Source organism: Pseudophryne corroboree, chromosome 6, assembly GCF_028390025.1.
Source record: "Pseudophryne corroboree isolate aPseCor3 chromosome 6, aPseCor3.hap2, whole genome shotgun sequence".
Taxonomy (NCBI): Eukaryota; Metazoa; Chordata; class Amphibia; order Anura; family Myobatrachidae; genus Pseudophryne; species Pseudophryne corroboree.
The window spans coordinates 843,404,199-843,423,093 of record NC_086449.1 but is presented as its reverse complement, the minus strand read 5'-3'; the positions used below and the strand labels follow the sequence as shown (position 1 = coordinate 843,423,093).

The 18,895-nt window shown below is 46.3% G+C and overlaps 1 protein-coding gene across 21 annotated transcripts in view; it reads right to left on the bottom strand.

The window, feature by feature from the left end:
• Positions 1 to 18,895, bottom strand: part of EPS8 (EGFR pathway substrate 8, signaling adaptor) — a 611,221-nt gene that overhangs the window by 43,135 nt on the left and 549,191 nt on the right. For 18 of the 21 annotated variants that reach the window (XM_063929435.1, XM_063929440.1, XM_063929438.1 and 15 more), the window contains 2 exons: positions 16,975 to 16,998; positions 557 to 752 (listed from right to left, as the gene is read on the bottom strand). In XM_063929435.1, the coding sequence (XP_063785505.1) occupies positions 557 to 752; positions 16,975 to 16,998 (220 nt within the window). Of the gene's footprint in view, positions 1 to 556; positions 753 to 16,974; positions 16,999 to 18,403; positions 18,477 to 18,895 lie in introns of those variants that run through there. The other 3 variants (XM_063929450.1, XM_063929451.1, XM_063929432.1) reach the window with 3 other exon arrangements.

Here is an 18,895-nt window from a genome sequence, read left to right as displayed (position 1 = left end):
CGGGGGGGATTTTGTGTAAGCGCCACTACTATGGGGGAATTTTGTGTAAGCGGCACTACTACAGGGAGCATTTTGTGTAAGCGGCACTACTACAGGGAGCATTTTGTGTAAGCAGCACTGCTACGGGGGAATTTTGTGTAAGCGGCACTACTACAGGGAGCATTTTGTGTAAGCAGCACTGCTACGGGGGAATTTTGTGTAAGCGGCACTACTACAAGGAGCATTTTGTGTAAGCAGCACTGCTACGGGGGAATTTTGTGTAAGCGGCACTACTACGGGGGGATTTTGTGTATAAGGAGCACTACTAGGTGTGGTGTTATGTGAATAAGATTGTGCTACTGTTGCGTAATTTGAAATGGGGGTACTATTGTGTGCACCAAAGACGTGCGCTGTCCCTTTGTAAAGTATGGGAGGGCGCAAATTTATAGTTTGCAGGGGGGGCGCTGAACACCCTTGCACCGGCCCTGCCTGGTGGTTCCACGTTCCAGTCTTACAGGGGGCTAGTCACACGCCTGCAGATACAGTAGCTATTACATAACTTCCAGTAAACACTCACGGTTAGTAGATTTGGTTCCCTGGTGGTCTCGCACACAACTGCCCCCGCTGTCACTGGACGTGCTGCTCTGGCGACTGACAAGGTTTCCTGATGGATACGACTTTGAAATGGGTATTGAGATTACAGGTGGGGCAGGCACAGGGTTCGGAGGAGGGCTGGGAACTACGTGCTTTGTGATTAACTCAGATTTTTGTTTCTAGAAAGGAAAACATTCATGTATTAGACAATGTGTATAATACTACAAAAGCAACGCAACACCCCATCTGGTGTAGACACTTACTGAAGAGCGAGCAAGCTTGGTTAGATGATAGTATCTATGCAGATAGTGTATGTGCGTTAGCTAGATGAGGTAGTGTACCTATAAGAATCTGGCTACACAGAGGAACATGTGATCAGGACGTAGAAGGGAGAAGAGAGCAGCGGTTGTGTCTATTTCCTAGTGGGCTAGGGGACATTTGACTCACGTGACTCGCAAGACAAGGGGAGGAGCAAGTTCGGCAAAGGGTCCAGAAATGGACTCTCGCAGGGTCGCTTCGCTCGACACACTTCGGGCACAGTGATAAGGTAAAATTTGCACTGCATGTGGCAAAATGAATCACTTTTCCTCTGTTTGTAAATCTAAGGAAATCAAGTCTACACCTAGACAATCTCACAGGAGTTTAAATCCAGGCGAAAGACAGTGCGTTGTGTGGATCAACATTCTACAGTGGATCCGCCTGCAGAATAATCTGACAGTGATGACAAGTCAGAAGGATTTATCTACATGATTCATCAAGTTGGGAAAAACAAGGTCAGTCCAGAAACTGCCATCACTCTAGAACACACTTCTGTTGACTTTCTCATAGATTCCGGTGCTTCTGTAAATATAATGGATGCTACCAGTTTCAAGAAGCTGCATGGCAGAGTCATTTTGAATCCAACATCTGTGAAAATATTCGCCTATGGTAATAAACGACCTCTTCCACTAAAGGGTTCTTTTGACATAATTGCACGCAAACATGACAAAATGACAAAAGCCGTATTTTATGTCACTAAGTATGCAAGAGGTAATCTTTTGGGATTGGATACTGCATCTGAGTTGGGTCTTATACAAATTGTGGCACACACTCATGATTCCGCTCATGTCTTACATGACCCTCCCAATCTCACTCCTGTCCTACATGACCCAAAACCACTACGAAGTGATGTGGATGTTTTACTACGGGAGTATGATCATCTTTTTCATGGCATTGGAAAACTTAAAGACTACCAAGTTCATCTTCACATTGATCACTCAGTTATCCCAATTGCTCAAGAACATCGGCGTATTCCTATCAACATAAGGAAGCAAGTGGAAGAAGAAATTCAGGCCCTTGAACACTTAGATATAATTGAAAAGGTATCTGGTCCGACACCATGGGTATCCCCTATTGTGGTAGTGCCCAAACCAGGTCAACCAAATGCAGTGAGAGTGTGTTGATATGCGTCGTCCTAATGTTGCCATTAAAAGAGAGCGCCATATTACTCCTACTATGGATGATATCATACATCGACTCACAGGCGCAAGTTTCATTTCGAAATTGGATTTAAATAAAAGTTATCATCTGGAACTTGATGAAGAGTCACGGCAAATAACAACATTCTCAACTCATGTTGGGTTACGACGATACAAACGGCTGTCATTTGGAATCGTATCTGCAGCAGAGGTGTTTCAAAATGCTATCCGTCAGGTCATACAGTCAGTTCCAAATGCCATCAATTACAGTGATGATATTATACTGGTTTTTGGAGCAACACACCAGGAACACGATGAAGCTCTGCGTCAAGTGTTGCAGTGTCTTCAAGCCAAAAAATTAACACTGCATAAAGATAAATGCATCTTTCTTCAACAGAAGCTCACATTTTTGGGGCATATCTTTTTCTCAAGATGGAGTTAGTCCTGAGCCACAAAAAGTCCAGGCTATCACAAATATGTTCAAACCTGCCAATGCTGGTGAAGTCAAGTCATTCCTTGGGATGACTAACTATTGCTTCCAATTCATTCCAAATGACGCTACTCTGACTGCCCCACTTAGAGAACTCACAAAGAAAAATGCTAAATTCATATGGACTTCCTCTCAATCACAGGCATTTGATGACATAAAACGATGTCTGCAGGATAGTGTCACAATGTGGATGCCAGTCCTGTGGGGCTCGGAGCTATCCTGACTCAGGTGAATTCATATTGTAGCATGTGTAAGTCGCAGTTTGACCGAGGTGGAAAAACATTACTCTCAGCCAGAAAGGAAAGCTCTTGCAGTAGTCTGGGGTTGTGAATGCTTTCATCTCTATCTATACGGCATTGACTTTATTATCCAGACTGATCATCAAGCCCTAGTGACACTTTTTGGAAATCCAAACAACCAGCTAGGATACAGCGATGGGGCTTACGTTTGCAGGCATACAATTTCTCAATCATTCATAGAGCTGGTACTGACAATCCCTCAGATTACATGTCCAGACATCCTCTGCCTTCTGACAGATCGCAGTCTACTTCAGTGGAGGAGTATGTGAACTTTATTATTAACAATTCAATTCCTGATTCACTTACTAGTGTCAACATCAAAGAGGCTTTTTCCTCAGATAAAGTTCTGTCAGCAGTAAAACATTATTTCCAATGATTGGCGACTGGGACAGTTTTTATTTTCAACTGATGAGGAACAAGACTTTTGAACACTTCATAAACATTGTACATGATGATTCAATAATTCTCAGAGGTGACAAAATTGTTATTCCAGCTGTTTTGAGAGAGGGTAACTGATATTGCCCATGGCAGTCATTTAGGAATTGTAAAGACCGAACAACTTTTACATGAAAAGGTATGGTTTCCCTCCATGGAGCAACTTGTTGAATCGGAAATCCAGAACTATATGACTCACACCCTTCTTTCTACCCAAACTAACAGTGAACCATTGTGGATGACTGATCTGCCTGGCAATGTCTGGGAAAATATCGATGTTGATTTCTATGGGCCATTATACAATGGTAAATACGTACTAGTGGCTGTGGATGAATATTCAAGGTATCCTGTTCTTGAAATAATATCTTCAACATCTGCCACATCTGTCTTGCGAGCGTTGGATAGAATATTTACTACTTATGGAATTCCAGGAACAATAAAGACTGATAATGGTCCGTAATTTCAAGGTGATGATTTCAGCAAATTCATTAAACATTTTGGAATTCAACATCAAAAAATCACTCCCCTGTGGCCACAGGCTAATGGTCTTGTTGAACGTTTCATGCGTAATCTGGGAAAGCAAATAAGGATTTGTAAAGTATCCCGAATTCCAATTCAACAATCTCTAAATCAATTTCTCAGACAAAATCGCTCAGTGTCTCATTCCACAACAAATGTCCCTCCTCAGACATTAATGTTCCAAAGAAAAGTAATCAGATCCACTCTTCCAGAAATCCATTTGACTCCATCTAGGGATCATCAGGTTAAAAAGAAGGACTCTGCCAATAAACAAAAGGCTAAACAATATGCAGACCGGAAAAGGAGAGCTATTGTTTTGGACTTACAAGAAGATTGTGTTCTGGTGAAACAAAAAGTAGTACGTAAGGACATGACTGCTTTTCACCCAAGTCCACTGACTGTAGTGAAAAGGAAAGGAACAATGGGGCAGATGTATTAACCTGGAGAAGGCATAAGGAACTGATAAACCAGTGATATGTGCAAGGAGATAAAGGCACCAGCCAATCAACTCCAACATGTAAATTAACAGTTAGGAGCTGATTGGCTGGTGCCTTTATCACCTTGCACATATCACTGGTTTATCACTTCCTTATGCCTTCTCCAGGTTAATACATCTGCCCCAATGGTTGTTGCAGGAAATGAACATCACACTGTGACAAGGAATGTGTCTCATTTCAAGAAGATATTCCCATCCTTATCTTCTGATGCACCAAGTCAAGATGAAGTCAACACAACACCTACAACATCCTCAGCAGCAAGTGATTCTATCGTGTCTGTTCCTTTGCGTGAAGGATCATATACTCAGACGAAAAGAGGCATTACCTCCTACAAGGCTTATTCAGCAGATATGACTTTCATTTTATTACTCATAATTTGTTGTTCAAAAAGCTTTTTCCAGTTTAATGTGTATTGTATATTGTGAGTAAATGTTCATGCTCAAATTCAGTCAGCATATTGTTATATGGTTAATTGGTTGAACGTATAATCAATTTTGTGTGTTTTAAAGAAATATATTCATTTACATATATGAACGGAAGGGGAGATGTAGTATCTATGAAGATCGTTTATGTGCATTAGCTAGATGAGGTAGTGTACCTTTAAGAATCTTGCAGTACAGATTAACAGGTGATCAGGAAGTAGGAGGGAGGGAGAAAGAGAAGGAGAACAGCATGTGGATTTGATGTCTATCTGTAACTATGCAAGTATTACTTAGCAATAAGAATTAGTGGGCAGATGTATTAACCTGGAGCAGGCATAAGGAAGTGATAAATGCAAGGTGATACACGCACCAGCCAATCAGCTCCTAACTGGTAATTTACATATTGGAGCTGATTGGATGGTGCGTGTATCACCCTGCATTTATCACTGGTTTATCACTTCCTTATGTCTTCTCCAGGTTAATACATCTGCCCCAAAATACTTTATCTTCATACTGCATGATTCATTGAAATAAAAAAATGTACATCAAGATATAACAATAAATAAGATACGGAAACAACATAATCATTGCTGGAGTCAGACCTCTGATGGACGTTTGGAGATGGTCATCAGTACGGATGTTTAGGTTCAGGAGAACCCTAGATAGATAACTCCCTGCATCAGACAATATTTTGGCACCTTTTTGTTTTGGTTCAAATGGAAATCTAACCCTTACACAGACAACCAGTTTTGAACTTTTATACAGACTTGTTTTCCAGGATTTATTACTCAGGCCTAAGGCCACTGAAAGACAATATTATCTGAAATATAGGTCTCCCTAGGCACCTGTAACCAATATTATAAATGATCTTGGCTCAAACCACATCATCAGCTAATGGGTTCTATAGGAGGAGTGCCCTAATCACCCCATTCTCCTGGTTCATAATCCAAATACCACATCATCAGCTAATGGGTTCTATAGGAGGAGTGCCCTAATCACCCCATTCTCCTGGTTCACACTACATATACATCATCATCAGCTAATGGGTTCTATAGGAGGAGTGCCCTAATCACCCCATTCTCCTGGCTCAGACACCATATACAACATCATCAGCTAATGGGTTCTATAGGAGTAGTGCCCTAATCACCCCATTCTCCTGGTTCACACTACATATACATCATCATCAGCTAATGGGTTCTATAGGAGGAGTGCCCTAATCACCCCATTCTCCTGGCTCAGACACCATATACAACATCATCAGCTAATGGGTTCTATAGAAGTAGTGCCCTAATCACCCCATTCTCCTGGTTCACACTACATATACCACAGCATCAGCTAATGGGTTCTATAGGAGGAGTGCCCTAATCACCCCATTCTCCTGGTTCACACTACATATACCACAGCATCAGCTAATGGGTTCTATAGGAGGAGTGCCCTAATCACCCCATTCTTCTGGCTCACACTCCATATACAACATCATCAGCTAATGGGTTCTATAGGAGTAGTGCCCTAATCACCCCATTCTCCTGGTTCATAATCCAAATACCACATCATCAGCTAATGGGTTCTATAGGAGGAGTGCCCTAATCGCCCCATTCTCCTGGCTCACACTCCATATACATCATCATCAGCTAATGGTTTCTATAGGAGGAGTGTCCTAATCACCCCATTCTCCTGGCTCAGACACCATATACCACATCATCAGCTAATGGGTTCTATAGGAGTAGTGCCCTAATCACCCCATTCTCCTGGTTCACACTACATATACCACAGCATCAGCTAATGGGTTCTATAGGAGGAGTGCCCTAATCACCCCATTCTCCTGGCTCACACGCCATATACCACATCATCAGCTAATGGGTTCTATAGGAGGAGTGCCCTAATCACCCCATTCTCCTGGCTCACACTCCATATACAACATCATCAGCTAATGGGTTCTATAGGAGTAGTGCCCTAATCACCCCATTCTCCTGGTTCATAATCCAAATACCACATCATCAGCTAATGGGTTCTATAGGAGTAGTGCCCTAATCACCCCATTCACCTGGCTCAGACACCATATACCACATCATCAGCTAATGGGTTCTATAGGAGGAGTGCCCTAATCACCCCATTCTCCTGGCTCAGACTCCATATACCACATCATCAGCTAATGGGTTCTATAGGAGCAGTGCCCTAATTACCCCATTCTCCTGGCTCAGACTCCATATACAACATCATCAGCTAATGGGTTCTATAGGAGGAGTGCCCTAATCACCCCGTTCTCCTGGGACAGACACCATATACCACATCATCAGCTAATGGGTTCTATAGGAGGAGTGCCCTAATCACCCCATTCTCCTGGCTCATAATCCATATACAGTACATCATCATCAGCTAATGGGTTCTATAGGAGGAGTGCCCTAATCACCCCATTCTCCTGGTTCACACTACATATACCACAGCATCAGCTAATGGGTTCTATAGGAGGAGTGCCCTAATCACCCCATTCTCCTGGCTCACACGCCATATACCACATCATCAGCTAATGGGTTCTATAGGAGGAGTGCCCTAATCACCCCATTCTCCTGGCTCACACTCCATATACAACATCATCAGCTAATGGGTTCTATAGGAGTAGTGCCCTAATCACCCCATTCTCCTGGTTCATAATCCAAATACCACATCATCAGCTAATGGGTTCTATAGGAGGAGTGCCCTAATCACCCCATTCTCCTGGCTCACACTACATATACATCATCATTAGCTAATTGGTTCTATAGTAAGAGTGCCCTAATCGCCCCATTCTCCTGGCTCAGACACCATATACATCATCATCAGCTAATGGGTTCTATAGGAGGAGTGCCCTAATCACCCCATTCTCCTGGTTCACACTACAAATACCACATCATCAGCTAATGGGTTCTATAGGAGGAGTGCCCTAATCACCCCATTCTCCTGGTTCATAATCCAAATACCACATCATCAGCTAATGGGTTCTATAGGAGGAGTGCCCTAATCGCCCCATTCTCCTGTCTCAGACACCATATACCACATCATCAGCTAATGGGTTCTATAGGAGGAGTGTCCTAATCACCCCATTCTCCTGGCTCACACTACATATACATCATCATTAGCTAATTGGTTCTATAGTAAGAGTGCCCTAATCGCCCCATTCTCCTGGCTCAGACACCATATACATCATCATCAGCTAATGGGTTCTATAGGAGGAGTGCCCTAATCACCCTATTCTCCTGGTTCACACAGGGCCGGTTCTTGCCCTTTCGGCGCCCCGGGCAAAATTTAGGGGCGTGGCTTAACATGGGGCGTGGTCAGTCACGCCCCCCATTTGTAGCGCTGCTGGGGAAAAAAATAAAAAAAAAATTATACTTACTGTACCCCGCTCCTGTTTCCAGACCCTGCAGACCGGCGCCGCTCTTCTCCTCGGATCTATGGGAGAGACGTCAGTCATGACGTCTCTCCCATAGCACAGCATAAGCGCTAGAGGTCAATTATGACCCCTAGCGTCTATGCCACAATGCTGTGCGGTGCGCGATGACGTCATCGCGCACCGCACACCAAAGGTCCTCTCCATGAAGGGAAACTAGACGCTTAGCGTCTCATTCCCTTCAGAGCGGGGGAGGACCAGCGCCACGAAGGGCGTCTGGTTCCCTTCTCACAGCGGGAGGGGGGGCACAGCGGGGGGACACTGCTGGGGTGCACACTGACAGTGGAGGATCTTGCCATGGTGCGGCGCCCTCCGGAAGGCGGCGCCCCGGGCAAAAGTCCTGCTTGCCCGTGGCAAGATCCGCCACTGGGTTCACACTACAAATACCACATCATCAGCTAATGGGTTCTATAGGAGGAGTGCCCTAATCACCCCATTCTCCTGGCTCACACTCCATATACATCATCATCATCATCAGCTAATGGGTTCTATAGGAGGAGTGCCCTAATCACCCCATTCTCCTGGCTCACACTACATATACATCATCATTAGCTAATTGGTTCTATAGTAAGAGTGCCCTAATCGCCCCATTCTCCTGGCTCAGACACCATATACATCATCATCAGCTAATGGGTTCTATAGGAGGAGTGCCCTAATCACCCCATTCTCCTGGTTCACACTACAAATACCACATCATCAGCTAATGGGTTCTATAGGAGGAGTGCCCTAATCACCCCATTCTCCTGGCTCAGACACCATATACCACATCATCAGCTAATGGGTTCTATAGGAGGAGTGCCCTAATCACCCCATTCTCCTGGCTCAGACTCCATATACATCATCATCAGCTAATGGGTTCTATAGGAGGAGTGCCCTAATCACCCCATTCTCCTGGCTCAGACACCATATACAACATCATCAGCTAATGGGTTCTATAGGAGTAGTGCCCTAATCACCCCATTCCCCTGGTTCACACTACATATACCACAGCATCAGCTAATGGGTTCTATAGGAGGAGTGCCCTAATCACCCCATTCTCCTGGCTCAGACTCCATATACATCATCATCAGCTAATGGGTTCTATAGGAGGAGTGCCCTAATCACCCCATTCTCCTGGCTCAGACACCATATACATCATCATCAGCTAATGGGTTCTATAGGAGCAGTGCCCTAATTACCCCATTCTCCTGGCTCATAATCCATATACAGTACATCATCATCAGCTAATGGGTTCTATAGGAGGAGTGCCCTAATCGCCCCATTCTCCTGGTTCACACTACATATACCACACCATCAGCTAATGGGTTCTATAGGAGGAGTGCCCTAATCACCCCATTCTCCTGGGACACACTCCATATACATCATCATCAGCTAATGGGTTCTATAGGAGGAGTGCCCTAATCACCCCATTCTCCTGGCTCACACTCCATATACATCATCATCAGCTAATGAGTTCTATAGGAGGAGTGCCCTAATCACCCCATTCTCCTGGTTCAGACACCATATACCACATCATCAGCTAATGGGTTCTATAGGAGGAGTGCCCTAATCGCCCCATTTTCCTGGCTCACACGCCATATACCACATCATCAGCTAATGGGTTCTATAGGAGGAGTGCCCTAATCACCCCATTCTCCTGGCTCAGACACCATATACAACATCATCAGCTAATGGGTTCTATAGGAGGAGTGCCCTAATCGCCCCCTTCTCCAGGCTCAAACCCCATATACCACATCATCAGCTAATGGGTTCTATAGGAGGAGTGCCCTAATCACCCCATTCTCCTGGCTCACACTCCATATACATCATCATCATCAGCTAATAAGTTCTATAGGAGGAGTGCCCTAATCGCCCCATTCTCCTGGCTCAAACCCCATATACCACATCATCAGCTAATAAGTTCTATAGGAGGAGTGCCCTAATCACCCCATTCTCCTGGCTCACACTCCATATACATCATCATTAGCTAATTGGTTCTATAGTAAGAGTGCCCTAATCGCCCCATTCTCCTGGCTCACACTCCATATACCACATCATCAGCTAATGGGTTCTATAGGAGGAGTGCCCTAATCGCCCCATTCTCCTGGCTCAAACTCCATATACCACATCATCAGCTAATGGGTTCTATAGGAGGAGTGCCCTAATCACCCCATTCTCCTGGGACACACTCCATATACCACATCATCAGCTAATGGATTCTATAGGAGGAGCGCCCTATTCACCCCATTCTCCTGGCTCAAACTCCATATACATCATCATCAGCTAAAGGTTTCTATAGGAGGAGTGCCCTAATCGCCCCATTCTCCTGGTTCACACTACATATACCACATCATCAGCTAATGGGTTCTATAGGAGGAGTGCCCTAATCACCCCATTCTCCTGGGACACACTCCATATACATCATCATCAGCTAATGGGTTCTATAGGAGGAGTGCCCTAATCACCCCATTATCCTGGTTCACACTCCATATACATCATCATCAGCTAATGGGTTCTATAGGAGGAGTGCCCTAATCACCCCATTCTCCTGGTTCAGACACCATATACAACAGGGGTGTCAAACTCAAATTCATCGGGGGCCGCATCAGCAGTTTGGTCCCCATCAAAGGGCCGGTTGTATCTGTAGGTCTATGTGTCCACTCTTTATTATCATAAATTAATGTCACTGCATTCAATTATTACTGTTTTTTGTAATAATGTAAGTAATAACTAGCTCTGAAAGCAGAAACATAGTCAGAATAATGACAAGTAGATATTCAAATGTACAATTATTGTACAATGTATTGGAAAATGTTTTTTGGTAACAAACATTAATTAAGGGGGAGACAGAGAGGGGAAATGGATAGTGAGGAGATAGGGATAGAGAGGGGGGAGAGACGGAGAGAGAAAGGGGGGAGACAGACAGAGCGAGAAAGGAGGAGAGACGGAGAGTGGGGGGAGACAGAGAGGAAGGAGATGCATAGAGGGGGATACATGAAGAGAGAGGGGGGGCAGAGGAGCGAGAGAGAGGAGGAGCAGCACTTTCCACTTGTACAACAATAGTATTGCATTTTCCTGCCTGGCATCAGTAGTGCTTACAATCAGGGGCTGTCACTGTGCATGGAGATGGCTGCCAGTGACTCTATGCATCCCTCCCATGAACTTTTGGCGCTGGTGACAATCAGGACCGGGGTGTAACAGCCAGGTGTCCGTGTGAACAGCAATAGAGAGAGGGACTTGGAATAGTTAAACAAGTCGGGCACATGCAGCATTTGAGTCTATGGTGGAGGAGCTGAAAGCAGAGCATCTCCTTCTCCCCCTCCGGCCGGGAGTCGGGACCCGAGTCACTGACTGTGCAGTGACTGTCTTAATGCACAGGGCTCCGGGGCACTGGTGGTGGGCAGACAGGCGCAGCGTTGGTGGCGGCATTAAATGAGTCAGTGAGACTCATTGTAATGCCGGAAGCTCGGGGACCTGAACCAGCCCCCACCGCGGGAACAGTCAGCCCCCCTGTCACCGCTGATTGTAACAGCTCAGAGCTAAAGCAGCATCACCACCCGGAGCTGGCCGCGGGATCACGGAGTACCCAGCCCCGATCCCCGGCTGCGGAACACTGGCAGCTCTCAGACCCCAACACCCTCCTCCAGCCGCAGGTTATCCACTGTCCGAAGCACAACTCACCAAATCGAGGAGAGCTGCGCCATCAAGTCCGCACTGGCAAGGCTCCACCTCCTATTTTTAAAGTTTGCAGCCGGGCCACAGAGCCATCAATCAATCTGGCAGGCTAGGGATTGGCTGCAGCGAAGCGCGTCCCACGGACCCACCCATGTTTGAAATGTGAGTCCGCGGGCCATCAGACGAGGTCTGGCGGGCCGGATTTGGCCCGCGGGCCTTGTGTTTGACACCCCTGATATACAACATCATCAGCTAATGGGTTCTATAGGAGGAGTGCCCTAATCACCCCATTCTCCTGGCTCAGACTCCATATACCACATCATCAGCTAATGGGTTCTATAGGAGGAGTGCCCTAATCACCCCATTCTCCTGGCTCAGACTCCATATACCACATCATCATCATCATCAGCTAATGGGTTCTATAGGAGGAGTGCCCTAATCACCCCATTCTCCTGGCTCAGACACCATATACTACATCATCAGCTAATGGGTTCTATAGGAGGAGTGCCCTAATCACCCCATTCTCCTGGCTCAGACACCATATACCACAGCATCAGCTAATGGGTTCTATAGGAGTAGTGCCCTAATCACCCCATTCTCCTGGCTCACACTCCATATACCACATCATCAGCTAATGGGTTCTATAGGAGGAATGCCCTAATCACCCCATTCTCCTGGCTCAGACTCTATATACATCATCATCAGCTAATGGGTTCTATAGGAGGAGTGCCCTAATCACCCCATTCTCCTGGCTCACACTCCATATACCACATCATCAGCTAATGGGTTCTATTGGAGGAGTGCCCTAATTACCCCATTCTCCTGGCTCAGACTCCATATACATCATCATCAGCTAATGGGTTCTATAGGAGGAGTGCCCTAATTGCCCCATTCTCCTGGTATACCACATCAGCAACTAATGATATCTACTAGAGCCATGCCCAGCAGTCATTCTCACCAGTAAGAGCATAGAATTGAGCTTAGGCCCTTACACATAGGAGAGTAACATGGTTGTATGGTAAGTTTGGTAAGAGGCACACTGACAGGAGGAAACATGCCACCTGAAGGAGTTAGATCCTCTCTGTAAGAAAGTATAATATAGTGTAAGCTGTTTATTCAAACATTGCTTACCTCAAATGATGGTTGGAAGGTACCAGCGGCGGCTGCAGCGCCGTCCAAGGTGTGCAGGGGGGAGGTGGTCAGTACATATGAACATACATGTGCAGTTGTATGTAACATATGTCCTTTCTTGCTTTCCTGGGAGTCAGGGGCTGCTGCAGCATGGGACACACTGCTCAGCCTGTCAATCATCATTTAACCCGCCCACTGACTCCCATTGGCTGGTTTCACAGGAGTCCAGGGGCGGGCTAATTGATGATTGACAGGCTGAGCAGTGAGTGCCATGCTGCGGCGGCTGCTGATTCCTGGGGAAGCAAGACAGGACATATGTTACATACAAGTGCACATGTATGTTTAATGTTTATATGTTCCCTGCACACCTTGGATGGCGCTGCAGCCCTGTAGCTCTGCTGTACACCGACTACAATTATAGCCTCCATACATGTCCTCCCTCGAGACTTTCCTCTCTCCTCTTTCCAGTATGACTTGTCCCAACCAGGCAGCCTCATTCTTTAACTCTTCCCTAACTGCTGCTCTCGACTCTGTGCACCCACCCTCTCCTCTGTCCCCCTCCGCTGCTCCAAACCCCAACCCTGGCACACCACACTAACACGATTCTTACAAATATGCTCACGCTCCGCTGAACGCTCCTGGAGGAAATCTCACTCTCTGCCGGACTTCCTCCATTTCAAGTTTATTCTCTCCTCCTACAGCTCTGCTCTTTCCCTCGCCAAGCAATCCGTTTTCCAAGTACTCAACTCTTCTCAGTCCTCCTGTCCACGCCGTGTCTTTGAAACTTTCAACACTCTCCATCGCCCCCTCCTCCTCCCCTCCCATCCTCCCTCACTGCCACTGACTTTGCCTCCTTCTTCACCTCCAAAATTGAGGATATCCGACACAACATCTTACCTCACTAACCGCTTCTCTGTGTCTGCCTCTGGCACCACCTCACACGTTTCCATCCTTCCTGTTGGTGTTCCTCAGGGTTCTGTCCTTGGTCTCCTTCTGTTCTCCCTGTACACCTCTTCCCTGGGCGTGCTCATTAACTCCTTTTGCCTTCAATACAACTCTATGCTGATGACACACAACTCTACCTCTCCTCTCCTGATCTGTCCTCTCCCAGGTTTCCAGCTGCCTCTCCACCATCTCCTCCTGGATGCTGTACAGCTGGTTTTGGGGACGCCCGGATATATCATCTTTTAAACTTGCTGTTTTGTCTACTGTTTGTCTGTAGACCACTTCTAAGGGTGAGAGACCATCTATTCCCCATTTGTTGTTATAAGTTTTAAGCAGTGATTAAAAAGTGTTACACCATCGGAGGCTATTATTTCTCTCTTTTGGGTATCGTTTTCTGGAGGAGGAGTCAAAGGTTTTAGGATCTGACACTGGTGAAAACCCAGCTCCCACAAAAAGCATGAATGTCTACTCCTAAAAACAGTAGACCAACATTTTAGGTACAAGACGCACTAAAAGACTTTTGTTATGTGGTCTTTATACATAATACACTATGGAGTATTTATTTTATTTGTTTTTTTCTGAGCGCCCCTGGATTCAAATGGTATTTCTTCGTTGTCTTGATAACTGAAGTGTTGGGTGACACTTTTCCATCCATCTTGAACTCAAGGGCAGCCAGCATTGGCGCACAGTATTTTATCATAACCTATTTCTGTTACACCTCCTCTGCACACTCCAAAATGTTGGCCTCTCTAGCACTGTCCTTCACTGGTTTTAATCTTACCTCACTAACCGCTTCTTCTCTGTGTCTGCCTCTGGCTCCACCTCACACGTTTCCATCCTTCCTGTTGGTGTTCCTCAGGGTTCTGTCCTTGGTCTCCTTCTGTTCTCCCTGTACACCTCTTCCCTGGTGGTGCTCATTAACTCCTTTGGCCTTCAATACAACCTCTATGCTGATGACACACAACTCTACCTCTCCTCTCCTGATCTGTCCTCTCCCAGGTTTCCAGCTGCCTCTCCGCCATCTCCTCCTGGATGTTTGAGCGCTCTCTGAAGCTCAACATGGACAAAACTGAACTCATCATCTTTCCCCCATCCAGAGCAACACCCACTACCAATATCTCTATCAATGTTGACAACACCACCATCTCCCCCGTTCCCCAACTCCGCTGCTTGGGCATCACTCTTGACTCCTCCCTCTCCTTTGCACCCCACATCCAAGCTCTGGCGCAATCCTGTCGGTTCCAGCTACGCAACATTGCTCGCATCAGGCCATTTCTCTCCCAGAGTGCAACTAAACTAATCATCCACTCACTGGTCATCTCACGACTCGACTACTGCAATGTTCTCCTCACAGGCCTCGCTTCCTCCCACATTGCTCCCCTCCAATCTGTCATCAACTCCGCAGCTAGGCTTATCTTCCTCTCCCGCTGCTCCACATCTGCCACTCCCCTTCCCCAATACCTGCACTGGCTCCCATTCCCCTACAGAATCCTCTTCTCACTCCTCACCCTCACATACAAGGCCATCTCCAATTCCACTGCTCCCTACATCTCCAACCTCCTCTCCCTTCATACTCCCTCCCGCCCACTACGGTCGGCCAATGCCCGTCGCCTCTCCTCTGGTCACTGCTTCCCATGCTCGAGTTCAAGACTATACCTGTGCTGCACCCCTTCAGTGGAACGCACTCCCCCACTCCATTAGACTCTCACCGACCTTGCAAAGCTTCAAACGGGCACTAAAAACCCACCTATTCATCAAAGCTTACCCTCCAGATAGATAACCTAGTCCTAAGGCTGCTCCTCCATCCCCCTGCCCTGAGGCCGCTCCTCCGTCCCCCTGCCCTGAGACCGCTCCTCCATCCCCCTGCCCTGAGGCCGCTCCTCCTTCCCCCTGCCCTGAGGCCGCTCCTCCATCCCCCTGCCCTGAGGCTGCTCCTCCATCCCCCTGCCCTGAGGCCGCTCCTCCATCCCCCTGCCTTATGCCTTGTACAGCTCTGCTTACATACTGCCATCACGCTACCTCCCCTCAGAGCTGGCCCTAACCAATATGATGCCCTAGGCAAGATTTTGGCTGGTGCCCCCTAGCACCGCCGCTAGTTCTGCAGGAGATGCCTGGCATGAGTCAGCTGGCAGCTCTGCTAACGTCGGGCGTCTTTTGTTTATGAAAATGCATCTTATTTGCATTACTATGTGGCTATGATGCACAAGCTGCTTCTGCTGATTAAAATGATATGCAGCATGCCTATATTCTGTGTGTGACTGCGGCTGTATCTGCATACGAAATGCTACATTACAGTGATTTGCAGGAATACACTGCAAAGTAGCATTTCGTATGCAGATACAGCCGCAGTCACACACAGAATATAGGCATGCCGCATATCATTTTAATCAGCAGAAGCTGCTGGTGCCCCTAAGCATACCAAATGCCCTAGGCATTTGCCTAGTTTGCCTATGCCTAAGGCCGGCTCTGCCTCCCCTGCTGTACCTCATGTCATCTGTCTGTCACCCCTCCCCACTAGATTGTTAGCTCTTCAGAGCAGGGCCCTCTTTCCTCTTGTTATCTAAGCCCCTCTTCTCCACACATATCACTCACAGCTCTCCCCTACTCAGCGACCATCTTTACCGCTTTCTCTCCTGCTGGTAAAGGCTCATCTCCATCTATGGCCGCCAGCTCCTATGTAGTACAATGATCACTCCATCAATACTTACATCTTATCTGTATTATGTGTGAGAATTGTGGTGCTCTGTGTTACCTGTTCTCTATCTCTGTTATTTACAGTAATGTCAGTTCTGTCTCCCTGTACTGTCCTTTGTACGGCGCTGCCAAACACATGTGGCGCCTTATAAATAAAATATAATAATAATAATAATAATGTGGGGGCAGAGTTTACCATACAGGCCAAACATGGCTCAACCCAGGGCTCAATCCTAAACACGAATAGGTTCAGCCAATCAGACACATGTCAGCATGTAATTAGAGCACGCATATGGACTTTCTTCCATTACTAACGCCAACACAGAGACGCAATAAAGATTAATTTGGTACATCAAAAGAATAAACACTAACAGTGCTAGCAAATGGGAAGTCTCTCATTCACAGACATGGTGCAACACACACGCACTTACCTCCGACAGCTCTCCCAGCAATTGCTGTTAGTAAAGCAGAGACACACAGTAAGCCATTGTGTACTTTATATTCACATCACATGATGACACAGCACACGCAAAGCAGGAAAGGGTTAAACATAAGCAGCTGGCACTACATCTTACAGACTGGGGGATACCTGCTGATCCTCCTCCGACTTCCGATGAATCAGCCGGGTGCCCCCTATCCGGCAGCAGTGCCGCCGTCCTATGTACAGTATTAGGCATGCACACAACGGGTGATGTGGGCGCCAATGAGATTGCCAGTGATGCCATCTATTATTCAGCACTGCAAACTAATAACACTGCAAACATAGGAGGAGGACAATCGTAACTACTGCATGTTGTATCCAGCACATTCTCCGCTCAACACAGCAAAAATAAATGGAGAAGCGCAAACATTCTATAGGACTGGGTAATGTTACACTATTATTTCTTTGGGGTATCTCTTTGCTCGGACGAGCTGGTGACCGGCCTTCTTAGAAATAAATAGTGCATTGTCTGGTGCTGCGCTCAGTCCTGGCTAGTATGACTGATTGTAGCTGATAATATGTAGATAGTTGTGTATACAAATGGCGACAGGTGAGTCTCCATATGTGGTGGGGGTTACACAGCTGGCATCTCTGTAGAGCGGTTATCTGAGTTCCCCCTTACCCTAGACAGGTTCTGCCTCTCAGACCGACCGGCGCCTAGGGGAGAGTCTGCACCAGGACGCACCACGGGGAGAGGACAGAAAAGTCCAGAGCCCCTTTGTTACCCACTCTTAACACACCGTGAAGACCCCAGATTACCTACTTACCTATTCTGAACTATTTTTGCTGCACTTAACAGAGCACACATAACGTGCAGACGTGCGGGACGCCGCGCAATCTTCTATCTGGACTCTGGTGAACTTTTTGTAGAGACCTACAGTATACCTTTTCGATTTGGGGATCACACGTACTTTGCAAAAGATTTTAACCAAAGGGTGTGCACAGAAGTACCAAACAGGACTTCAATATTGTGTTTATTTTATTTTATTATTGACTACATATTAATATCATCATTACATTCATCTTGAGCAACTTTGTTTCAGTGTGTTAGTACATTCGTACAATTCACTATATGCAGCCAAAGGGAAAACATTAGGTTAATCACGTATTCCATTTAGCGCCATTTGTATACACAACTATCTACATATTATCAGCTACAATCAGCCATACTAGCCAGGACTGATCGCAGCACCAGACAATACACTATTAACTAGTAAAACATGGATGTGGCTCTAGTTGTGCTTTGTTACTCCTCCTTGTGCCTTACAGCCCCATACTACGGTACCCCAAATACATGGATTATGGATATTATAGTAGGATGGATTACCACACGCCCATAGCTACTGGTTCGCAGTGTATCATCCGGAGTTGGCTCTTACTTTTGGCTGCTCCTCTGTTTTTCACATCACAGCAGAGAGGCAAGGAACTCTCCCACAGACAAAAGGCCTCATTCTGATATGTAAAGTAAAAGCAAAACAAAAAGCAAGTAACTTTATATCTGGAACAAACCATGTTACACTGCAGGGGGAATATACATTTATATATTTACTGTGCAGGGTAAATACTGCCTGCTTCTGCATGTAGCCCACAAAATGTAAGACTGCTTTATTTTTACAATGCAATTTAGATTGTAGAGTGTGGACCCCGACCCAAATCTAAATCTCTCTGCACAAGTTACACCTGCCCCCTTGCAGTGCAAAATGGTTTTGCCCAGGTGCACAGTTACTTTCTTTTATTTTGCTTCACTTCCAAAACAGAATCAGGCCCTCAGACAGTATTAATAACTACAGGACACCCCCTCTCCCCCACCACACACACACGGATGTTTAGGTGGGACTCCGCGTGTAAATGATTAGTTGGCATAGAATAAA